Genomic DNA, 27329 nt, shown 5'->3' on the forward strand with positions numbered 1-27329 from the left:
TGGTGGAAAAGAAAAGCTTATTGTTTGTAAAGACATTTTGAATTACACCCATAATTGCAATTAGAAGTAGTTGATTCCAAAACATTTCTAATTAGCTTCTTATTGACTTTCAAGCTACACTTGACCCTAGATAATTTTGTTAATGTTCAAGGTCGAAAAAGAAGCAAATGGACGGCACTTTAAAGTGTCATTTGAAAAAAATTCAGATCTTATTCAAGGCTACATGGTTACATAAAATAGGACACTGTGGTTCTTTTCAGTACATATTCTCAAATTCATTTTCTTCAGGGAATCTTACGGAGAAAAGTATAGGAAAAATGCGTCTAGGTATTCACATTCACAGGTAGAAGATGAGCTATTTTTATTACTGGTTCAAGACACAACTGAAATCTGGAGCAGCTTTTTGTAGCAACGCTTTTCGAAAACAGATAGGAATCTAAGACTCAATTTCCTAGACACCATCTTTCAAGCTCTGATATATATACAATGTTTTTGTACTGGACCCATCGCCAAGTCAACAAGCTCTTGAGTAATCAAGAGCACTGATTATCACTTTTTGATACCTAGATGCCCTCATCAATTCCTGTATCTGATGGTTCCAACAAAAGTCCAAAAGATAGAAGATCTAAAGAAAGCTTTCTGAAAAGATGGATGGAAATCTACGACATGTGACACTCCAGAACCTTGTTCGGAGTTCTATCCAAGATATTTGAAGATAGTCCAATTCGACTCGAAAGAAATCAGATTGATTACTAGCCATTGGTATATGACAAAGCACGTCAAAACGTTGAAAAGATCTGTATTCTAAAAGAAAGGAAAGAGAGAGGAAAGTTATGTAGATACTATCCTGAAAGTACTCCATCCCATATAATGATGGTTGGCTTTTAAATGTGGCGATATGAACGCAAATTATATTGTACTGTAACTACTCAAAGAATGGTTTATAAAATCCGTGCCTTTGTACAAAAACATAAAAGTATGCGAGAGGGTTAATAAAGTAATATTGACATATTACATATGACATATACATTATTTAATGCTGATCAAAAGCTCGGAAATTCCATAACAACTTTTGTATATTGCTGTAGATGAGAAAACTCCTGCTATAAAAATAAAAAGAGATTGTGGATCTTTTAGATTATTTAGTTTTCTCGTCGGGTGCACAATTCATTCTACTTTCTTACAATACACCGGTAATGTATTTGATAAAAGTCTTGTACCCGACAAGGGTAACAATTGAGACGAAAAATTTACGGTCAGTCGTTGAAGTAAGGGCTTTTGTAAATTGTAGAGTCATAAATAAAGAACTTGACGTTATCACTAAAGTTCCTAGAGTATTAATTGAATTCTGTGGTTAAAAGGGTTTGTCTTTTGATAAATTCGTTAAATATTCTATGGAAACAATTATGATTACTCTTAGGTGAACTCTATAATGGAATACTTTGCAAAGTTTAACGGTTTGTCAAGAGAAAAAAAAATGGTATACAAAAATAAGGACGAATTTGGATGTGTTTAAATGAAAATTCTTCTGCGAATAAAAAATTTTGTTGGTCGAATAAAAATTATTTAAGTTGAAATTACTGAGTTCTATTACGATAAAGCCCACTTCAGATTGGGATAAAAACACTGAAACTGTTTGGAAGGAGATCGAACTGTCTTCCACAGAGATAGCAATTAATCTTATATTAGGATACCTTGAAAATATAGACAGGGATGTACCAGCCTATAAATACATATAAAATCATTTCTTCAGGAAATTTGACTTGATTAATATTCAACCAAATCGCTTGTATTTTCACCAACATTGTTAAGTTATCCGGGTGATGTAAATTAGGCCGAATTAACCTGTGTTTTAAATTCACTAGTACATTCGGCCAAAAAATGTCTTAAGTTAGGTTTCGGTTCGTAAAATAGATTGCTTGGTTTTTCGCTTTGTAATTAATTTGTCGCGTACTTTACAATGTTTAGTTTCTAGTTAAAATTTCTTTTCTTTTCACATTTGCTCTTGTATTTATATGAATTTGTTTTTTTTAATATAGGCTTACTTATAGTTATCTGACATTTGTATCGTTTACGTATATAAATATGCATCCCAAATTTCTTGGGCCTTTTCCCAACACCAAAAGGTTATGTTATTATCTGGTCAAATTCAATACAGCGTAAATAAATTTGGTGTAATTTCAATTTATAATTGTTATTAATTAAAAAAATACATATTTATGAAAAAACAATGATCTCAGAATTATTTTTGCTATTATCTTTATGTTTCTTCTTCTTTGCAAGCATCTACTCTCTTGGTAAATTCATGAGAATAAAAAAACCAGACTTTGTTTTATTTTTTTTTTCGAGCTCCATGCTGTTTTTGTTTCAACTTATCATTTTTGACATCACGTGATGATTTGAACCAAAGGTCATCAAATTTATTAAAATAATTTTTCTGTTTAATTTCAAGAATAGAGTCTCAAATAAAAATGACTAGTAACGCAAAGAGACAGAACTAAAATTACATTATATTGAAAATATAAAAATTTGGATGCTTTGTATGATATTTTGAAACTAATTTTGCGTTTTGTTAACAATAGATCTGAATCTGATTCTCAGTCCGGAGACTGACCGAATGAGTTTTTCGATTACTGAAAATTATTCACTTATAGGGCTTCCCTTTCCATTATTTCTTTCTTTTCCCATTTTTTTAATAAGCTCCAAATGACTCTCTACTCTAAGATGGACGAGTTAGTTTCCTGTCCCTCAATAACATGACATTAATGACAGTTTTTGAAGTTTGACGTTTGACGTTTGACATGTGAAATGACGGATGTAATTGCACTTTTTATGGGAAATTTTAAGTGCTTTTATCTCAGTTCTCTCGGGTTTGAAGTTGGTTAAATATAGTGTGGAAGTTTTGACAGAAGTGCAACACTATTTTAAAGTATGGTAAAGATGGCAATTTGAAACGATGTTTTCATCATATTTGTCTATTTAGTGTAACGTGAGACATGTATTGCGTGTTTACTAAGGATAATAACAAAACCTTACAACGACGTATATCGTTCATCTAAGATCATTAGTTCACATCGATTTTTATATTTACAAGGATAATATTACCTTGAATCCATTATAAATAAGACGAAAGTGTGCGTGTTTGTAGGAAAATGGAAAAAGCAATAATAAACAGCAGATATAGCATAAAATCGCTTCCACGATTATGGTTCAAAAAGCCACTAATCCCGTTCGACCTTAGAACTTTCCCAATTTTGTGGAAAATAGTCGTTGTTTCATTTTTCAATTTCTAGTATTGTTACAAATGAATAGAAAAAACTATTTGATATCCATTTCGGTAATTATACACTTTCACGGTCACCTGGTTTTTTGGCTCTAGAAAATCGAAAAATGGATGGATTTTAATGATCTTGGTCTCAAAAATGTTCCATTTTAAGGTGGATTTATAAAAAAAATTAGTAGAAATAGCTGGAATGAAAATTTGTCATAGTTTTACTGTTTTAAATCGTAAAAAAACGGTTTTGCAAAATAATCCTTTACAAAAAATTATGGTAATTATACACTTTCGCGGTCACCTAGTTTTTTGGTTAGGTTAGGTTAGGTTAGGTTAGGTTGGCTTTAGAAAATCGAAAAATGGATGGATTTTAATGATCTTGGTCTCAAAATGTTCCATTTTACGAATTTATAAAAAAAATACGAAAATTAAAAAAAATAAATATTTTTTACAGTTTCATGACTTTAAATGCAAAAAAAATGACTTTCTACATATAATCCTTCGTAACTGTTTCTGACGTCGTGGAATCAAGTTCGTATATTTTTTTTTCGCAATTTACATAAGAAAATGAATATTTTGAAAAAAAAGTTTTTCTACTATTTAAGGTTTAAAACTATTAAAAACCGCAAATTCAGCCACTACCCCCGTGTTTTTCATAAATTCGTCGTAAAATGGAACATTTTGAGACCAAAATTTTAAAATTTATCTATTTTTCGATTTTTAATGGTCCAAAATCTATTAACATTGAAGAATATAGTACGAAACTATTCACGAAAATTGATTGTTTTTCATCGATTTCATTTTAAGCTATAAAAACTGAAAAAATCATTCTTTTTGGACTTTTTTTTAAATTGTTTATTAATTTATGTAGAATACAAAAAAAAATATAAGAACTTTATCTGAAAATGAGATAATTTTTTGTAAAGGATTATTTTGAAAACCGTTTTTTTTACGATTTAAAACAGTAAAACTATGAGAAATTTTCATTCCAGCTATTTCTACTATTTTTTTTTTATAAATCCGCCGTAAAATGGAACATTTTAAGACCAAGATCATTAAAATCCATCCATTTTTCGATTTTCTAGAGCCAAAAAACCAGGTGACCGTGAAAGTGTATAATTACCTCCATTTCAAATAAATTCTAGTTTTCTGTTGTATTGAGAACAAGTTTTTATTAACCGATTTGTCTAAACTAAACCGATTATTTTGAGATCGTCTTTAAATAATTCAAAAGATTCACACTATTCAACGTTTTCAAGCAATCCCAAAAAATGTCAAATTGAAATAGTTTGTCAACATTTTGTTAAAAAATTATATTTTATCCAAAAATACCGTTAGGAAGTATACAGTATGGTATGGTACAGGTGTATACAGTAGGGTATAGGGTGTAAAAAATTTTTTTAAATGCTCAGGGAATTAAAACGTTAGTTTTTAACTCACTGACGGACGTATCTGCAATTACAGATACATGTGTAGGGGCAGGACTGCGATGGCAAGGAAGGAATTTGTTATCAGGGAAGTGTCCCATGAATAAATTTGATTGGACCATCAGACCACTGTGGTATCCCCCCTTAATTTCACGACTGCGAAAACAGTCAGCCGTACCATAATGTTTCTACAGTGAGGTTGATTCATTAAATATAAACCAAAAGAAATATACAAATACAGCGTAAATATGTCAGGGGTCGATAGAACTGATGTCTTATTACAGCTGTCCACGAAAATAAATTCGCTAGTACAAGAAAGTGATCTTTCATCTGATAGATGTTATTGTTGTCAATAGTTTCCTTCTTAATCGGGAAATTACTCAATCGAAAATAAGCCTCCATATTTTTCGAGAAGCTATCATTAAGGGTCGTTGAAATTTTACCAAATATAAAAGAGGGGTAAGAACAATCCCTTATTGGACATCAGCCAGCTCTACAACATGTTTTGGGAAAAATTTCTTTGCCTGAAGGTTACAACAGGAAAAGTTACTTTTTGAAATGTTGCCAATGCTCGAGGGATAGACATCATGGCGGTGTTCTGCATGCGAAAATAACCGCCGTTTGTGAAAACTTCCGTAGTTTTTTCTTGATTGTTCAATATTTGTTTTTACTACTACATGTCTGCAACAACAATCGTGTCTCCCTATACACAAATTTCAAATGCTTAGAAACATGCCTAATGGGCACTTGTACTATTTTTTCAAAATCATCCGAGTGTCCGCGAATGTGTTGATCAATACACTTTTTATTTGTTTTCATATTATTAAGAAACAAAACCAAGTTTTAGCCAACATTGTCTTTGATAAATGATTACCTATATAGAAAGAAAATACTTAGAAGGCAATTATTTCAAAATCAATGTTGTTAACACATCCCGTTCTAACAATTTAAGGTTAAAAATAATAAAGTTTTTTGATTTATTGTTGACCCAAATAAGTATTCCGTCAAAAATATTTTATATTGTTTTATAACGTAGCAATTTCGTCAAAGCAATATATTCAATTGAATTGTGCTGTTTTCGCATATAAAAAGTATTTCTACAATTTGTAACGTAGACCGAGACACTTTTCGAATTCGCTGCAACAGTCTCTTGAATTTCCGCACGAATTGACTACTTTCCGTATGGGCATCATAAAAAAAATAAATCGAAGTATCTATCGAAAGAATACGACGATATTTTCCCGATGACAGGATACGGTTGTTATATTTCATACATTCTAAATGGTTTTTGTTTAAATTTGATGTTTGGTAGATGTAGTGTTCAGATCGAGCTACAACATAACGTAAAAAAAAGCAGAAAACTTACTTAAATATAAAGATCTGCCGATTGAAACACAAAACTCAAAACGAAACTAATACCTATCATTGTTGGAGCAACTGGGTTAGTATTCGATGTTATTTCCTAACCTACTCTAAATGCAGAAGGCAGTGGTGCTGAGGACGGCACACGTCAAAACTAAAGACCTTCTAGGGACACAGTATGCACTTGGTGTTACAAGACCAAAGCTTCAGCACAAGCTCTAAGTGGAAATTAATAATAATAATCTTAATAAATTATACTGTAGAAAAAATAATTGGATATATTAGAACAGTTTTATATAGGGTGTTTCAAAAAAAGGTTATCCATCTCTAGGATAGATAGAAAACTGAAAAATATTTGGGGTTTGCTCTGTAAAAAATTTTCGTACATTTTTTACGATATTCCCGCAACTACTGGCAAAATTGTATTGAAACTTTATAAAAATATGTTTTGGAACATCCTGATACATCCAATAATTTTGTTTTTATATCTGACTCATAGAGGGCGCTAGTTACAAGGTTCGTACTAAGTATTATTGAACATAACTTTTTTAATATTAGATTTATTAAGCACAATTTCAAGTCAACTTTAGCATCATTTAATTTTCAACCAAAAAGGTACTCTTGATAAAACTTGATACTGTGTACCGTTTTCGAAATATTTTGATTTGAAAATTATGAAGTAATAACCGATGCTGGTATAAAGTATTGATAAAGTTATTAATTATTATTATCATTAATTAGTAAGCATTATGTGGATTAAAAATTTTTTGTCGCTTTATGAGGCTCCATCGATGAAACGTATACATTTAAAAAAAATTAGAATTCATGGCTTTCTTTTCTTGTGTCTAAGTTAAATACCTAAGTACGGGCATTGAGCTATTGGAGGCCTTAGAATGGAACAAACAACAATTTGATTATCATGTATTGTGGTTCTGGGACTCAAACTGTTGTCTGAGTACCCATAATTATTTAACTTTGAATTTTACACGGGAATACCATATAATACAAATATTTAGATACACCGCTACGTGCAGGTACATCCCGGTTGATTCTTTTCATTGTATCTAACATAAGATGGCCAGCATCTATTTTATGGTACATCGGTTAATCCACTTTCCACTCACCATCGAGAGATACAATAAGGAGAAGTCCTTCATTGAGGATGTAGCTGTACTCAACGGTTATGAAAAAAGAATTGTAAATAGGTTAATCAATCGTCATAGGTTTAAGAAATCTCTATGTGAAACCACTTTTTTCCAAACCCAAAGTGAAAAACAAGAAAAATTTGCTTTGATACCTTTCAATCCTCTTTACACGAGAGAATTGGAAAGAATATTTAGCAGAAAGTATATTGGGCAGACTAAGAGATCCGTTTTTGTCCGGTTTCAAGAACACATAGCTCATTTGAAATATGGACGGACCGGAAAATCAGGTATTGCCGATCACGCTGCCAGTCATAATCATAGCATAAATATTAATAATGTAAAATTGTTGAAAAATTCCTTACAGCCCACTATATAGTTTAGTAGTCAAAGAATAAACATGAATATTACCGCCAAGGAGTTTTTTCCCGCTGGAATTAATTTTTGGCGGGAGGTGGCTCATTGGTGGGAAAGTTTAGTGCAGCTGTTATGCAGAACAGTTTCCTCGAAGAAACTTACCGAATAAAAATACGTTTAGAACAATTGAAAGACGTTGTTGAGAAACTGGAACTGTGTTTTTGAATTTAGTTGATCAAAATCCAACAGTTATCTTAAGGAATATGGCAAGACAAACAATTACGTCTTCTTCAAGTACTTATAGAGCAACAGTTACATCCTTATCATTACAGACAATTCCAACAGCTCTTGCCGGACGATCTACCGGTTAAAGCGGATTTTTGTAAAAGATTACAAGAAAGGATAGTCCTCATTCCAAATTTTTGAAAATCTATTATTTTTACGGAAGAGTTTAACTCCCATAATGCACACTACTGGTGTAATGAGAATCCACAAATATTTTTCAGTTTTCTCTCTATCCTAGAGACGGGATTACCTTTTTTTAAACACCCGGTATGGCTGAATGTTATTATAAATATAATTATCTTGTATCTATCACAAGAAATGAGATAATAAATATTTAATTCATGACTTTTATCACCTTTGCCAGAAATAGATACTTTCGTAACCAATGTTTTTATATTTATAAAGGATCTGTTGAATGAAAATTACCCGATTGATTATAATAACAATAATATGATTTTTTTTTTCGAAGAGTCAGTTTTCGCAACTAGGCCACGAACATATTCCAAAACATAAAATTTTAGTATCGGTGTTATGAAACAAACTTATTAATAATAATATAGCCGCCTTCATTATATATGCATGCAATCATCAAATGTTTTATATGCTCCATAAAGAACGTTATTAATAAAATTGATGGAATACGAATTAAGAGGAAAATTAGATTCACAAAAATATGAATGTTTTATTGTTATTTTATGTTGAAAGGTTTTCACAAATTTTATTTATAGTCTACAAAAGCCAACCATCCATTTTTTCAATAGAATTAAGACTCGATAGAAAAACAGGATCTTTGGAAGTGGTAGGTGCTCCGACTAAGTGAAACAAATAGTGTATCGTTCTCTCTCTCCTCCGAGCGCTTCATTTAGTTCTGCACATCTTTAAAGCGCATGAAGCATGCGCAATATAGATAAAGTGTCTCGAACGAGAGAGAAAATGAATACTGTCGGCACCGTAAGAACTGTCCATATAGGAGTATTACATATATGAATTTTTGAATGTCAGGACTGATGAAAGTCATCACTTACCATAGGATACTAAGAAACTAAATCCATGTCCGGCTCTAGAGAGGGCTTTTACAAAATTCATTCTCAAACCAAGATTAATATGTAAATGATTTTCTCAGATCTTAAAAGCCAGGCGCAAGTTGAAAATGTGGAAAAAGCCTATTTCAAACATTTTGGTACTTTAATTGGAGACCAAGAGAAGCAATGGACCCTCCACGCGTGCTGTGTTAGTTGTAGCATGTCGTTGGTGCAGTGGATGAATGGGAAGGAAAAAACCATGCCTGTTGCAATTCCAATGGTATGGCGGGAACCTACTAAACATTTTGACGACTGCTTTTTTTGTCTAACAAAGACTGAAGGTTATTCTAAGAAAGGAAAGCACGAATATAATTTTCCGTCTGCTTTACAACCTGTTCTCCTTAGAGAAGATTTACTACTACCGATTTCGTCTTTAGATCGACAAAATATTGTTAGAAGATACTAAAGACAACGTATCATGAGGAAGCTCCGAGGAACAATACACTGACCCCATTTTTACTTCAAGTGCCAGTTCTGGCGAGTCACATTTCATTGTACAAAGTAAGTTGATTTAACACGTAATTTGGGGTTATCGAAGCAACAGTCTGAACTTCTTGCTTACCGTCTTAAGGAACTTATTAGCCAAAAAGACAAAAATTAAGACCTCTAGAAAAAGAAAGGCTACATTTTCTGCATTCTATAGTATGGAAAATTCATTGTGTGCGTGTACGGATATTGATGGTCTAATGAAGGAACTTGATATTTAGTATAATCTCAGTGAGTGGCGCCTATTTATTGACTCGTCTAAATACAGTTTAAAAGCAGTGTTATTACACAATGGAAATTCAAGAACGTCTATACCAGCTGCTCATTTTGTGAATATGAAAGAAACTTATGACAATATTCGCTTTCTTTTAGACAAAATTAACTAAAACAAGTCTAAGTGGCAGATATGTGGGGATCTGAAGATTATTGGAATTTTAATGGGACTTCAGGGAGGGTTTATGAAACATTGCTATTTTTTTTGTCTATGGGACAGTCGGGCAGTAGATCAACACTATGTAAAATCCAAAAAATGTCCTTATGCTCCCCCTTCACATTAAACTTGTATTAATGGTTATGGATAAAGAGGATGATGGATTCAAATACCTTAGAGATGCCTAATTAAAGGAAGGTATTTTTATTGGGCCACAAATAAGAAAATTGCTGGACGATGAAAATTTCACAAAAAAGCTCACTAGACAGGAACTTAGAGCATGGAAGGCATTTGTTAGTGTAGTAAGGGGATTTTTGGGCAACGATATGGATCTAAACTACCAACAGCTAGTTGATGAACTTCTAGGCGTCTACAAACCCTTTGGTGCTCGAATGTCATTGAAAATTCATTTCCTCCATTCCCATCTGACATTTTTTCCCGAAAATTTGGAAGCTGTTAGTGTTAACCAATGTGGAAGTTTCTACCAAGATATTAAAACAATGGAAATTCGGCATTAAGGACGATGGGATCCGGTCATGATGGGCGATAACTGTTGGTTTTTAAAAAGAGAAAGGGCAACCCCTCATAAAAGTAGAGCTAATTGATATTTAAAGTGTTTGTTTTTAATAGATATGAGTCATGTTTATTAAATGTAAACTATAAATATTGTTAATATATACGATTAAAAAAACGTGAAATTATTAAATATTAAATATTTTACCATTCTGGTTCTATAAATGTAACTGAAAAACCTTACGTAATACAATTATTTTTTTCATATTATCGTATTTGTACAAGTCCATTTTATCACAATATGCTATTCATTCTTGTGTTACTGCAAAAATTTTTTTGTCAACCAGTGAATTAATCTTTTCCCGAATTGGTTTTAGAATATCATAAGTCAGGCAAAAATACTATATTATCGTTATGGAGTAAAACTGACTTCAACTTCATTTTGATCTCTCTCTAAACTATTTCGACTCTTTTCATATTTGCTTGTGAATTAATGCTGATAACCCTCCAACAATATTATATAGATAAAACACTAATCCATCTTCTTTTGAATAAAACATAGCTAAAGAAATAGAACGTTTTTGATTAGTTGCAATTTTAACTCAAATCTAAATCTTTGACAAGTTCTAATTGACTAAACAAATGTTGTTCTGTATCATCATATGAGTAGAGCCCAGCTTTGTCTTTTTCTATAGAATTTTATGAAGTAAAAATTCTGGAGAATGTGGTAGCGGTATCGGACTGTTAATACTTTAACATACTTCGCTGAATGTTTGGATTTCATTGAAAAGCTTTACACAGTTGTTAAACAGTCGTACACGTTATTTTTGGGCTCAAGTTTCGGTATTGGTGCACCAAAAGGCATGTCTTTAATAATACTTTTGTACAAATCCGTCAAAACATACTTTCAGCACCGTCGATTTGCTTTTTAATGACAATTTTAAAATAAGCAATTCTTAGGCATGAAAATAATATGTACGTGTCTCGAGTTTTTCACCCCAATCGCCAAATCAAACAAGAATTTCTCCCAACTTTCACGCGTTCACTGTATATTCAATAAAGTATACAGAGAGACATTAAAACCGATAGCGTATCGTCTATTTACACAATAATATTCTTGTGGTATCCAAATAAAAACATCGGCGGTTTATCTTTTGAATGATGAACACGTATCTTATTTATAGTCTGTATACGGTACGTATTCTTTTATGCAAATTCGAGACACCAGTGATAGTCACAGATGTGAAGTGCATTGTGCCTGAAAGAAATTAGTCGAGCTCAACTTGTTGACGATAGTGCAGTTTTTTTTATTGATGGTATCATTACGTGTCGTTAAGTGTTTTTTATACATACTCGAACCGATGTGTTGAATTGTAAGTTGAAATGTTTCAATTTGCAACAATTCTAATTATATTTTGATAATTGTTCTTAGCCAAAAATATTATCAATAAAATTAATTTGAATTTAACATTTTTATATAGTTATGATAAAGTGATGCGAAAAATCATGAAACGTACAAGGTTTTTTATTGAAAATTCAAAATACGTTACATAAATAGAAACTAGATTTCGCATTTACGGAACAAACACATATTTAAAGTATTAAAACTTGAAGTTATGTAGTAAGAACATCTCTTATATCAATTTTTTCAATTGTTTATTAGTATCACTCTCAAATTATTATGGGTTCCGAAAGATAAAGAGTAACTCTTAACGATTTCAAAGTCGCAAGTAGCATGTGCTTCACTTGAATAAACACATCATCAAAAATCTTCATTTACCAAAAGCACAGTTTGTGTTTGGAATACTTCACAATCTGGAATTCGTTTGTAGTAAAGTTTTTAAAGAAAGAAACTGCACACATTCAAAATTCAACTTATGCACGAACTCTCAGGAGATGATCCGGGCAGTCGTATGGAATTTTGTGAAATCTTCATGAGGTATTGTGATCAAAAACCAAATTTTCATAATAGTGAAATGTTTTCAGACATGGCAACGTTTTAAGTGGTACAGTAAATCGACACGATTGTCGCTACTGGACCTGGGAAAATCCACAACGTATTCATACGGCACCAAAAAATTATTGTTTGAGTAGGATAGTTGGAATATATTCGTATAGCATTGCTTACAGACCTAATTGCCAAATAATAGCATAAACAGTATTTGGTTCCAAGATTGGTGCACCACCACATTATGGACTGAACGTTTTTGGACAATCAGTTTTAAGAAAGGTGGATTGGACGCCACCTAGATCACCTGATGTTACTCGCAGAATTTTTTTCTGCGGAGATATTAAAAAAATCGGGTCTGGATTAACCGTCCTGACAATTTATAAGATTTAATGGAAAGGAAATTAAATGACACAGATGATCGAAAACTCATAAATCAGATCTACCATGGTCTCGGTCTGTTAAATAGTGAACGGGATAAAGCTTGAACAATTCCTGTAAGGAGTAGCTTTGTTTTAATAGACTGTCCAGTTAATTTACATTTATTACTAAAATTTAGTTTTTTCGTTTATTTCTTTATGCTCCTTCTCAAATTTAAAAAAAAATATTGACATTATTTTTGAAAAATTTAACATGGATTAAAATGAACTGTTTGACGTTTTCTTATACGAATTTTATAAATTATATTAATTTGAATAATGAAAATTTAAGACTCTGCTTAAAGTTTTTGAAAATTTTGTATTGTTAGTCGAATTTTTCAAGGAAAAATTAGACTATTACGGTAGGCATGACTAGAAGAAAAATGGGGGGCACATCATTTTTCCCATGTTTTGAGACCTCCTGAACAGGATTATGATGGTTTTTCGAATGTCTATGGGTCCGATTTGGCTCAAAATTAGCATACATGGCTTTTTTGGCGGCGGATTTATGTTATTAGAGTTTGGTTGAAAACAAATGAATATTTCGAGGGGTTGCATTGCAAAAAAAGTGGTTTTTGATCTTTGCTCACCTCTGCAGGTCAAACGAAAAGCGACTGAAAAATTAAATTTCACATGTAGGTTCAATTAGTTGCGAGATGATTTCCCGTCTAAGGTCGAAACTTTCCATCTCCACCCCTCTCCTTTTTATGGTCATTTTTGTTATATTTTTTTATTTTTTGGCCAGAAAAAGTAGGGGTGATGTTGAAGAATTGTCTTTCTCAAGTTCAAAGTTTTTTTCTTTAGTTCTTCTAGCACAAAACGCCCGAAATCATTTTGATCATTGTAATTGTTGAACTGGATCGCATCCTATTTAATGAATAATACGAGTATGATCGTTGCTAGGGTGATTTTTTTTACTTCCCATTTTCGAAATTTCTTGTCGTTATGACAATTTTTTCTTTGTTGTCAATTGGAATTGAACAAGAGGGTTGGAGACCACCGGGTCTATTGAAATTATGAATTTTCATTCGAGAGAGAGAGAGTTAACTTGTGAAATGAAAAGTTATTGAGGAATAGCAAATTTTCCATATAAAGAAATAAGATTGAGAATTGATATCATTTCCAAGAAATTCATTTTATGGAAAGATTTGTTTGTATATTAGTTAAATTCTTCATTCGACGAAAAATTCGACTTTCGTGATGGAGCTCTGCTGCTCACGGCTCTTTTTTTGTATATATTTGATTATACAAGATGAAATATATTATTCTACTTCTCTTAGATATTATTTTCAATTCTACTTTTTTTCCATTTTAATGCTTCTCAATTCATATTGCAACGAACTCTGTGAATGAGTTTCGATTTTAGTCTAATTGCTTTTACTACTTGCCAAGATCTTGTTTTGAAACCTTGCCAGAATAGGATACTTAGACTCTTCTACACAATCTACATCGTCTTAAAGTTAATGTTGAAGAATCCGCCAATTTCCACATCTTTATCATTTGAAACAATTCTCTTGATTTACTAATTGGAATTTCTTTTCATAAGTTGAAAAAGGAACCGATTAATAAGTTTTAATTTGAAAAAATTATTTCAACCAAAAGAACTTAAGGTAGGCAGCTAACAGAAATAAAGATTATTGATAAAACTAAAAGAGGTAACTAATTAAAATCTAATAAACGTTCAAGAAGGTAAATTACTTTTGAGTTGATGAAAAAATATTAACTATAAAATCCAAATTCAGTTTACCTCTTTTTATATATGAATTAACTTTCTATTCTGCACCAATAGGCTTTTTTATTTTTATCTACATCATCTTGATATAAAAATAATATTTTAAACTGAGTATAAAAATATTTAGACAATTAACAACGTCGTTAACTGAAAGTTGGGATACTCGTTTTATTATAAAGAAAGATAAAGAAATACTTAATGGCGTATCACAATGACCATTAGAAAAATTAAGAATCGCCATAACTCCCTATGGGACAATTACTTATTCCACATTGAACGTATCAACAATAAGTATGATTCGATACGGGTTCTGTTAATTGTCGATTTCCTAAATCGACGACGATAAACGCCAAGAAATTAAATTTTACTGCAGTTGGCGTCGTAAATTTTTCAATAAATTGGACATAGATAATGAAAACCAAGCCCCTCGGTTTTATAAATAGAGGTAAACTCAATATTGAGCAATTTGATCACAATTACAGTTAGTATCTTAGATTAGAATGAATGTGACGATGTTAAAGATAAATGTATTTGTTTGAAATTGTTTTCAATTTGGGCACTGTTTGAATTGTTGTTACTAAATGGTAAACTGATTCAAATTGCTCATAATAGTTGAGCTGAAAGGTTCTCAAAATAGGTCTTAGATTCTACAATTACCTCTTTATTGGAGCAAAATTTCTGTCGATGTGGAAGAAATTACAAGAAAATTGAGCGTTTTTTCAGTAATTTATGACATATTTTTGATAAAACAGAAATTTTTCTTCTACAAATGGGACTGTTTTTGTTTTTAAGAAAGTTGATTAATATTATATCTTGCGCATCTTAAAAAAATAATGCCATATTTTGGTCAGTCGGTTTAAAAAGATTTGATGTTTTTACACGTTTATGAGCTTGTGCAGAATCCATTTTGAGCAGAGCTTTCGCAAATATTCATTCACAAAATGTCCCAACACGATCCTTTGATATATTTGAGGTCTCAACTAACTGAGTCATCCTCATTTTAAGGTTAATCGAAATTATTTTGTAAACTTTTTGATATTATAGTAGATTTTTAGTTCAACGATATCTCGAAATAGAGTTTTTAGGTTTAGCTAGTTTTTGATTGACTTTTCCAAACCGACGTTACCTTATTTTTCGGAAAGATATTTACACTTCAAAATATTTTGATTCCGTGATATGATTATTTATAAAATAACAATACGACTCAATAAATTTAGTTTACATAATGAAACCAAATAAATACGATTTTTTATATAGAAATGTAATGTTCACATTAACTCCAGTTATATATTCTGGTGGCTGCGCACGGCGCATTTGCCATATTTTCAAATTTGAAACGATCCAATACAAAATACAAAAATAATACGTATCGATATTAATTGATGCAATTAATTTCAAAATAAAATGGAATATACCTTCATTATTGACATATGTTGCTTAGACTTTTTATTCTCATATCTTGGCAGTGACTTCCTTCCACTTCTTTATCTTTAGCTTTCTTTTCTTTCTTTCTTTTTCTTTCGATCCTGCATTCCTCTCCCAAAAATAAATCTATAAGTTCTTATGTTATATTGTGTTTGTTATTCTTCCCTTATGTCCATATTGGTTTTTGTACGTGCCACAGCTACCAATTTTGATCTCATTATTTTGCTCAGTTGAGTTTCTTCAAATTTCTAACTGTAATTTGTTCTTAATCACAATTTTCCTCTTTCTTCTGGTTATTTTCTTTCCCTCTACTTTGGCAAGTATCCACATTTCGCTACCATATTTCTCTAACGTTTTCTCTACAGTGTTAACAATTATTTTAACACTTTAACATTTTAACAAGCGATATTTCTTCATAGTTTATACATCCTTACTTTTTAGCATTTACAATTATTGCGATTTTTCATATTGTCTTGTTATCTTTTCTCCTTTATGTATCCTTTAACTTTCATCCATTATTATTTCTCTGCCTCTCTCTCTATTTACTACACATATTCTCCAAGTTTCCTCTTATCATATTCTATTTCCATAAAGAAGTTTTCCATATATTCGTTCACAATCCTTTCATGTTTACTTGATTTATCTTGTCCTCCTGTTTGGTTTCGATTCTTATCTCCTTTTTCTATTGCTTTTTACTGTGTATCTATTTTTTTTAATACTTATCACGCTCTTCATAGTGTCTTAAACGTTTCACCTTTATTCGTAAACATATACAAATGAAAAAAAACATTTAACTAGATATTTATTGGACCACACAGATATAATAAAAATAGCACGTTTCTTATAACGTGTCTCATATACGTTAAAAAGTTTTCTTGCTACGACAGCTTATGTACTTATGAATTCTGTGGAAGGTTACTTTCAGCAACTGGAGTCATTTACTTGCAAGTCAGGTCTAGTGCATAGTTGATGTTAATTTGCAACGGAAGTACTATAAGCCTTTTGATTTAATACCATCAACTATTACAGCTTCTACAGTACGAAATCGAAGTTTAAAATTATTTAATCTCTTTAAATATCTTGTGGGTTGTCTTTTGCATAGAGAAATATGTAAAATAAAGGAGAGCATCTAGTTATAATATGCAATGGTATATTAACACATTTCGTACTTGATATTAATCAAAAAAATCTATTTAAGAATAACAAAATTGTTGGGGAAACTAAATGTAAATCGAGTTGAAGAAATAATAGAAGAATATTCAGATAAATAAGACAAAACGTACTGGAAAATCGTAAATTCAGAAAAAGTATTTAAAATTCAGAAAACGAATCAATCTGAAATACCACTGCACAAGTTTATATTGATTTTTGAATAATCTCAAAATCTCCAATGGTTCTTGGAACAAGTCAAATATTTTCTCTTCAATTGTAAATATATATTTAAATTTTGTTTTCATTTCATAATTAAAATCCCGTGCATAATCTTCCGTTACGAGTGGTCTAATCTTCATGACAACCACGATCACGAGTTGGCATATTGCAACAGAAATTAAAATTTTTGGGCGGTTATTAAAATCATGAGTTGGAGTATACTAATTTAATGATATGACAAATATTTTATAACTCGTCAAATATAACTGTAGTTTTCAAAATCTAGTAATGATTTCCAGCTTTTCCTTCCTTGTTCAGTCGCTCTACTTTAAGAAATCGCCACTAGTTGGCGTTAATCCTAATAGATGGTTTTCTTTTGCTGGGGAAAATAATATCAGTAGCTGTACAAGTAACTGTATGGTGTAAGATCTTATTTAACCAACAGAACACTTTTTCGTGGAAACAAGGTTCCATTTTGTTACAGTAAAACGAAACACTTATAAAATCGAAATTTCTGAACATTCATTTAAATATAAACCGTTTATTAACTTCCTTTGTTCAAAATTAGCGAACCGAATACTAACTCAGTCGTTGAAGAGAGTAAAAAAACAACTAGAAGCTATTTATATCGACAGAAAATATCGAAAATTAATTTAAAATATATAAGTGATTAAAAAAATAAATAAAGAAACGTGAATTTACCCGAATCGATAAAAACATCCAGAGCGAAAAACATTTATACTAGTCTGATTCATTATTCTGTGAAATGTTTAAGAGCATTCCAACTTCAAATATTTATATTTAATTATTATTTTAAGTGTTCATCGAAACCAAAATTCTATTAACTTGTCGAATGACATCAATCTCAGCAAAATAAATTGAAGGATTGTATAATATCAAATGATTTCAAAATTCAAATATATTTTATTTCTATTACGTAATAATCAACTGCAAAGTTCTCGATGAAGAACATAAATTAAACCAAAAAAAGTTATTTGATATGTACATATCCATCTGTCGTTGCCAAAATTTTTGATCTCGCCTTGCAATGCATGGAAAATTGTTCCTTGGTTCACATCCATACTAGATCCATCTGCTACAGGATTTGGAGCCACCATATGCGTCAGATGGAAACATGAACTGTTTGGTCTAGCACTATGATTTTTTTGGCTTAATCAAGTTACCGCAGCTGAAAACAAACTTTGGAGATAGGTTGATATTGATGTCAATAGACTTAAAATTGATTATTTCCTGTGAAGTCACGTGGAGCTACTAATTTATTCGAATAAACAGCACAATCTAAGCAATCTAAGCTTTGGAATCCAACATAGTTCGTTCTATTTTTGAGAAACAACCTGTAATGCTCTAAAAAGAAACCCAAAGTTGTGTATTTAGAACGCAATATTCACGATTGCGGTATATAAAATTAGTACTTTTAACTCTAAAAGAAATTTTTCTTCAATGAATTTGCCTTATCAATTTTTTTTCTTTGATTACAGAGCAATGATAGCGTGATCATTTGCCGAGACACCACCCACTCATTATGTGTTCAAGATCATTTCTAGTTGCTTCTCTTCTGGCAACTACGGCTGCAATAATAACTTCTACGATCGCTGACAATGGCGAAGAATTCGCTTTCGATGTTGTAGAAGATTTGGAAGTGGAATTTGAGGGAGAAAAATTGGTGAAATGGCACGAAAAGGATTTGGTAGCTCCAGTTGGAAGAGCCTTCCATTTGGTCGTACCTAAAGAAAATTTTCAAGGAGTAGTAACAAGTTTTGAGGTGAGATTAGAATTTTGCCTAGAAAATCAATCATCAATTCTCAACCACTTGCTTTTTATCGCACGCAAATCTAAATCACAAGCAATTCATGCTGAATTTCTAATTTTAGGATAAAGTAGTATGTTTTGTACTACTACTCATAGAGTAGATGTTTTTATTTGGTAGTTAATACACTTTCTATCAAGGTGTCTAACTTTATATCTGCGTAATAATAATAAAGACACCATATTAGGCTCTTCCTAATATGTATTTATAAATTCGTGATATGATTTAATATTGTTGCTTTCTTCCTGTATTGCTTTCACAAACTTTTTAGTCTTCACCGACGAACAGATACATCCATGAGATTAATATTAAAGTTTACACCGGAAGAGAAACGTTCGAGTCTTCATTCACTTCAAATTCCAAGTACTTCGGTTCGTTTTCGTATATTACAAAGCTATGGTTGATTTTCTTGCTTATTTTTAATGCTGTTCTTTATACTTTCATAAATTACTGCAATGCCGTTTTAAAGATACCTATAAATATTTTATTGAATGAGTAAAATTAATTAATGTAGGCAGAGGTGAGTTTCTAGACTGGTGCTTGAATTTATTTTCTAAAATAAAATAGGGATTCAGATTTCTATCGTCTTTCTATTTTACTTTTGAAATTTTTGCAATAGAATCCGAGAAAAAGACCCAAAAAATTGAAAAATTACCCCACATTTTATTTTAAATCGCGTGGAAATGCTCTCTGAGATGTAATTTATTTAAAAGTTTGAGTATTTGGAATTTCAATCGTGTTTATTCAATCAAAATTTAAAAAAATTTCATCCAAGTTTTCTTAACATTTTTACAAAGAAATAAACATTTGTATTCCCATCAAAATATAGATTTATTTGAAATAATACCTATAAAAACATACATTTCTGATGTCATATGCTACACTGGGTAGATGTTAATTAAAAAAATCGACATTTTTCAATTTTTTCCTAAATTTTTAATTTGCCATAGTGTGGAGCAATACATTTCGACGTTTGATCGCAAATACGTCAAAAGTGATTGAAAATTTTAGTTTTCACATTTTTAGTTTGGATCATTTCATGTCTTTTCACGTTTTTGATATATTTTCAAAATTGTTGTAACATTTTTTAATTACTTCCTACCCCTCAAAACACTGTTCAAATATATATCACTCGAATGTATACCAAAATAACTTAAATTGCAAAATGCAGATTTGAATTTTGGATGGCGATTTATATCATCGTTTTATTGGACTGTTTCATCAAATTTAACAGTAAATGTGTATACCTGAACCTCACCACGAAGTTCTTTTCAATGTACAATCCTTTAAATAACAGACCATTATACTCCTGCCATTTTTATTGAATGCCCTTTGCTATGAGGATGATCCCACAAATACCTGGCCTGTTTCAAGTTTGAAGACGCTGCTTTGTTTAGTATTTGTTTGGCAGTCATCAATAGTGAATGTTTTCAGTAAATTTGTAATAACGGAAAAGATTCCTCATCGTTATGTGAAACAATACAAATCCAGCATCACAATGGTCGACTCCAGAAATGTTGGAGGAATTCCATATAGCGGTACCGGATGATCGTCGACTTCAAGTGCGCGAGCTACCGCATATTAACTGAAAATTTGGACATAAGTATGTTGAGGGTCATGAAGATGTTTCCATCGGGAGTTTGGCGATGTTTCTCACAAATAAAACCGAAAATTCGCGCTGTTGCATAACCATGGATGAAATGTGGGGCTATCACTTCATACCCGAAACAAATAACTATCAAAACAATATACTGAAAAGGAAGAACCGGCTCCGAAGAAGGTAAAGACCGTTCCATCTGCATTCAAGGTCATGGCGTCGCCGTCGGTTGTTCAGGATACGCGTGGAATAATTTTCATTGACTATCTTAAAAATGGAAAAACTATCTACTGGGGGTATTATGCGAACTTACTGCAAAATTTGAAAGAATAAATCATGCAAAAATGGCCTCATTTGGCTAACAAGAAAGTGTTGTTTAATCAAGACAATGCATCAGCTCTCACATCTGCAATAGCAATGGGCAAAGTTAATGAATTAAAGTTTGCATTGTTACCTCATGCACCCAATTCGCCAGATTTAGCCCCTTCGGATTATTTTCTGTTACCAGATTTGAAAAAATGGTTCGGTGGTCAAAGATTTTCCAACAATGAAGAGGTGATGTCCGCAGTTAATGACTATGGAGATTACGTTGAAAAATTATAATATTTGTGCTTTCTTTGTTGGGCCAGGTATTATCTAACACTTCTAGAATAGTTAAGTTAAAATACACGATTCATTCTTTTCTGAATGGCTCTTGTAATTCACTTGTTGGTTGAAGTAACCTCATCTCATTTCATCGCCGCAGAAATTATTTATTCAAGTATGTTCCACTAAAATAAATATTCGGTATTATCCAAACAGATTAAAACTCTTCATATTTCCAGAGAATGTACAATTTTTCATTTGATTTTGAATATATACTCGATTTGTGAATGTACTTACTAAAAATCCATAGCCCCTGGAATAATAATCTCGTATTTCTTCAAGTTGTCTTATAAACTGGAATTTTATTTTCCAGAAGGGGCACTGTCTCGGCGAAACATATTAAATCCTATGTCGAGAAACTGTTATTACCGCCATTACTGCTGAAAACTATTGATGCTCCTTTTTATTTGCGGCTAGTACCGAACACGATAGTGTAAAATTTCCTAAAAGGAAATTGAAAGGCGTCCAACTACCATTCTAGAGTTTGCGAGATTTTTTTTACTATCAGTATATAACATACTACAATGTTTATGTTTTTTTAAGTCTTCACAGTTTCCAAGATGTGCGATTGTAAATTCTACGGGTAGTAAAACGTTGGATAACAATAAAAATTCCAAGGAAATAAAAAGGAAATTTAAATCCTGTCTACGTAATGCACTTCACTTAACAGATAAATTTAGACGAGTGCAGGTTATTCACTTTTATTTGGCCGTATCATATGATATGGAAAGATTGGATTGGCAACTTCCCAGGGTCAAGAAATTATTTCCACTAATTGAAACTGGTATCAAACATGTCCAAGGAATGTGGTCGGCTGAGGTTGACGTTTTCAAACCTGCACAATCAACCCCAAAAGATACTTTTCCATCCAATGAGGGATCTGAAACTGATATTGAGACTGAGTCTTCGAATAAAGATGAAGATCCGTCCCGTTCTGACGAATAGTTCGTTAGTTTAACAAAGCTGTGTACTTCGTTTCTGTCATTCTGTTTCAGTACATCATTTTCTTATAGTTTTTCATTGGAGTGCAAATCTTGTTCAATAGACTTTGAAAATCATTTGTAAATATTGGTTAAATAATCCAAATGTATGTTCTAGGCAAAGAGACGCACAGGAAAAGCTCTTCCCTCCTGGCTGCTTTTTGATAAAAGGGGTGGAGTATTTTGGGGTGTACCGCTTACTCAAGATATCGGACTAGTAACACTTACTGTGAAAGCATTAGGAAAATTCAACAGCACAGAAGATATCTCAATTAAAGTAGTTGAATCTACAGAAGAATCCACAGTGATTGAGAAATGTAAATCGACTGAAGAAAATACGATTCTCACTTTATTGATAGATAAAAATATTAAGGCAATCAAACCGAAACAAAGAGTTATTGCCATTAATAACATCGCCCAGTTTTTCGGATTACCACATGTGAGTAGTCAAAATATTTTTTCAAATAGTTCTCGAGTTAAAAAAAAAATCTTTTTATATTATACTAGTTTAGTATTAAGTTGAAGAAATTTACAAAATAACTTTGTGTAAAAACAAACCCCTTATTGATTTTGGATATTATGATTAACTAATTCATTAGTAGCAGTAGTAAATTACCTAACTGTGTTTTAATAATTAAAAAGCAAGTTATATGGACCTACTAGTTAATTCTGAATATTCTGAGTAACTAATTCATTAGTAGCAGTAGTTAATTATCTAACTGTGTTTTAATAATTAAGAAGCAAGTTATATGGACCTACTAGTTAATTCTGAATATTCTGAGTAACTAATTCATTAGTAGCAGTAGTTAATTATCTAACTGTGTTTTAATAATTAAGAAGCAAGTTATATGGACCTACTAGTTAATTCTGAATATTCTGAGTAACTAATTCATTAGTAGCAGTAGTTAATTACCTAACTGTGTTTTAATAATTAAGAAGCAAGTTATATGGACCTACTAGTTAATTCTGAATATTCTGAGTAACTAATTCATTAGTAGCAGTACTTAATTACCTAACTGTGTTTTAATAATCAAGAAACTAAATTATATGGACCTACTGGTTAATTCTGAATATTGTGATTAACTAATTCATTAGTAGCAGTAGTTAATTATCTAACTGTGTTTTAATAATCAAGAGGCTAAGTTATATGGACCTACTGGTTAATTCTAAATATTGTGATTAACTAATTCATTAGTAGCAGTAGTTAATTATCTAACTGTGTTTTAATAATTAAGAAGCAAGTTATATGGACCTACTAGTTAATTCTGAATATTCTGAGTAACTAATTCATTAGTAGCAGTAGTTAATTACCTAACTGTGTTTTAATAATTAAGAAGCAAGTTATATGGACCTACTAGTTAATTCTGAATATTCTGAGTAACTAATTCATTAGTAGCAGTACTTAATTACCTAACTGTGTTTTAATAATCAAGAAACTAAATTATATGGACCTACTGGTTAATTCTGAATATTGTGATTAACTAATTCATTAGTAGCAGTAGTTAATTACCTAACTGTGTTTTAATAATTAAGAGGCTAAGTTCTATGGACCTACTGGTTAATTCTGAATATTGTGATTAACTAATTCATTAGTAGCAGTAGTTAATTACCTAACTGTGTTTTAATAATTAAGAGGCTAAGTTCTATGGATCTACTAGTTAATTCTGAATATTGTGATTAACTAATTCATTAGTAGCAGTAGTTAATTACCTAACTGTGGTTTAATAATCAAGAGACTAAGTTATCTGAACCCACTAGTAGATTTTGAGTCTTATGATTAACTAATTTATTAGTAGCAGTAGTTAATTACCTGTGTATCAATAATTAAGAGGTTAAGGTATCTCAACTTATTAGTTGATTTTGAATCTTTTGGTCCATGACTAATTTATTAGTTAATTACCTAGCTGTGATTAAATAATCGAGAGTTATCTGAACCCATTAGTTTTCATTTAATGCAATCAATTTCTAATCTCACAAATTGTCTGATGAAAAATTTTGGTTTATCTTTCTACCTGGAAAAAGTTGATATCATTTTAAAAGAAATTCTGTGAAGAGATGCATTCAACACAAAATATATTGGAGAAAATAAATTAGGGAATGTCAACCATCAAGAAGAAGGAAACAAATTAGATAAGAAGATAACACAGAGATGAATTAGAGTATTTTTCTCACCGAGAACAAACATTTATAAGTTGAAATTATGCGTTCTGTCTTAGTCAATGGTAATTTGTATTTCCTCAATGACGAGTTTTTGATATATTTTCGATTTACTTTATTTTCACTTCAATCTATTTTCTAATCTCATGTAATGAAAACAATGTAATCAAAATCTTATTTGTTGTTAGTTATGAATTACAAAGGATGATCTATTTTTTCTCAGCAATAAGTTACAACATAAGTGAATTTTGGGGAAATCACACAAACGCTGTTTCTCTATCCAGTACATTTATCGTTATTTATGTGTCATCTCGCATTTTCCTTTTCAGCGTGCCTTTATGTTGAAACCTCAAATACAAAAAGATGACATTACAGATAGTTCTGTAGTACTGGCTGGTCCGGGAAATATCCGATCAAGAAATTCCAAGGTAGCATCTTTTCTACAAGTAGCAGTAGGGTGCGATGGAAGACTGTGGCTCTCTACAACTTCGATGGTGCATCAACTGAAACAACAAGCAAAAGATGGAACCATTACTGAAGTATTAGGCTTACCTTTAATAGGCTGGAGAGTTAAGACTGAAACTAAACCTGTTGTTAGAACTAAAAGAGAATCTGATATTCTTTATGGAGATGATGGTGAGTTTCTTAGAGAAAAAAATCAGTGGAATAATAATATTTTCTTCGTTATTTGATAAATAGGTAGCGGAGATTATAATGATGAAGATGAATATTATGATGATTACGAAGATTCTTATGATAATGAAGAACTTGGAGACGTTGAAAAAGTACCTCCGTCTGCAGCGACTCCAATAACTCTACCAACTCCCAAAAAGAATACAACTTCAACAACAGCTGCTAGTACAACTATATCTTCCGAAATTACTACTCATCCTCATAGGCATCATCATGGTGAACCCAATCCTAGCATACCAGTAAGTTTGATTATATTTGATCAAATGCTAATTTCACTATCATAGTTTCATGATTCATTTAAGAAACTTTATTTTTTAGAATATACACCATCAAACAACCAATAAAAACTTTAATATTGACGAATTTGTTCCTGTAACAATTCTCCCATCTGAAACTGAAATATCTTCTTCTACCACTACATCTACAACCAGTACGTCACAGAACTTTGGACAATCTAAATCCAAACCAGACGATGTATTGAACTATGAAGAAAACTATGATTATGGGGAATATGATGATGAGGACGATGACCTCCCGGATCCTATTGAAAGTGCAACTGTTGTACCAGGTATGTGTATATAGTAACACACTGAGGTTTCATTGCTATTATCATCAAGCACTAAATAAACTCCTTCTCTTTTTCATAGTGTGAAGTAACTATAAAGGTTATTCAATAGGAGGAAATTCGTCTTCACTCTGTATCTCGACCTTGGTCTATATAATTATGCAGCTATCGAACATTCTATAAAAAATTTGAGGAATGTTCTAAATTAAAAAGTTTTAACCAGAGCTGGATAGAAAAATTCTAATTAGAAACTTTCATGATATATACTTTGGAATAAATAGTTTAAGCTCCTATATGCTCATATCGTTGGTCTAATATCCCCCGTTTTTTCTCCCATCTCATTGTTTGTCGGTGTTGCAGGTTTTCAAAGATTTTCCTGTAACCTAGTTCACCAGCTGAATAGCCAACAATACGGCAACTGCTTTCTTCTTCTCTCCTTTGTCTTTCATTATATTGTGGTGCACAACACACTACCATCCACCACAACTCAAGCACGGAAGAGGAGTATTTCCTATATAAGGGTCGAACCGGATGAATCCTTTCCCTCTCATGAATAACGAACAAAGAACAAAACGAACCCCTCTATCTTTTTCCCTTTGCTCATATTTTTGGTTGCAAGATTTTATAAAAATTCCTATCCTCTTTCAGAGTTTCCTAAAAAGAAACAAAAATTTGTTCCTGTAGTTGGAGATACAGAAAGCACAACCACTGAAGAAAGCAGTATCAAAACTCCAACTACTGTTAAGATTGAACCAGATCTAGTAACTGAATCAAGTACTGTTCCTAGTACTACTACAACTAGTACAACTACTACCACTACTACTACACCTGTTCCTTCAACTGTTATCATTACAAGTACAACAAGTACTACTGAAGCTCCAACAACTTTCCAAATCGTTGAAGAAGGAGAGCTAGAGGTAATTAAATATATGCAACATATTCACAGTATACACCTAGAAGAGTTTCATTTTTTTTGTAAAGATTTACTAGAGAATGTTATCAAGAACAACTCAATGTAAGGCACATATTTATTTTAATTCATTTTTATCATTAATTTTAGATTGAATTTACCACAGAAACTGAAAGACCTCCAACAACATCTGAGGTACTACCAACTACTGAGGAAACCACTGTTCCAACAACGACGTACCAAGCTATTTATAATATTCCGAAGAAGAGTGTAGAAACTACATCTACTTTTACAACTTCCACAGTAACAACAGTAGCAGTAACATCATCAACTGTAAAAGGGGAAGAATCCACTACACCATTTGTAGAAACTACAACACGTCGAGAGTCTTCAACTACACAAAAATTACCAACTACAATTAGAGAAGTTACGGAAATTGAGTACCACGAAAACTTTGATCCTTTTGTAGAAAATCGTCTTCAGCCTATGTCGGTTATTGCTGGAAAAATATTCAGATTCGTGTTGCCACTTCATACGTTCAAAGATTTTGAAGACGAATACGATTTGACATATCAGTTGCTAGATTCTAATAATAATACAATCACCAATAACAGTTGGTTGAATTTTAACCCCACTAGAAGAGAATTTTATGGATTGTAAGTAAAAAAAGTTTATTCTATATAAAAATATTCCACTATTTT

General features: G+C 31.6%; 1 protein-coding gene across 2 annotated transcripts in view; it reads left to right on the top strand.

Annotated features, from left to right (window-relative positions):
• The window catches only part of LOC130444138 (uncharacterized), a 132728-nt gene that overhangs the window by 91073 nt on the left and 14326 nt on the right, over positions 1-27329 (top strand). Inside the window, exons 1-8 of one of the 2 annotated variants that reach the window (XM_056779173.1) lie at positions 11498-11731; positions 18753-19036; positions 22422-22742; positions 24790-25096; positions 25160-25392; positions 25472-25721; positions 26367-26635; positions 26779-27284. In XM_056779173.1, the coding sequence (XP_056635151.1) occupies positions 18797-19036; positions 22422-22742; positions 24790-25096; positions 25160-25392; positions 25472-25721; positions 26367-26635; positions 26779-27284 (2126 nt within the window). In that variant the 5' untranslated portion in view covers positions 11498-11731; positions 18753-18796. Of the gene's footprint in view, positions 1-11497; positions 11732-18752; positions 19037-22421; positions 22743-24789; positions 25097-25159; positions 25393-25471; positions 25722-26366; positions 26636-26778; positions 27285-27329 lie in introns of those variants that run through there. The other variant, XM_056779174.1, reaches the window with a different exon arrangement.

This window comes from Diorhabda sublineata, chromosome 5 (assembly GCF_026230105.1).
Source record: "Diorhabda sublineata isolate icDioSubl1.1 chromosome 5, icDioSubl1.1, whole genome shotgun sequence".
Classification (NCBI taxonomy): Eukaryota; Metazoa; Arthropoda; class Insecta; order Coleoptera; family Chrysomelidae; genus Diorhabda; species Diorhabda sublineata.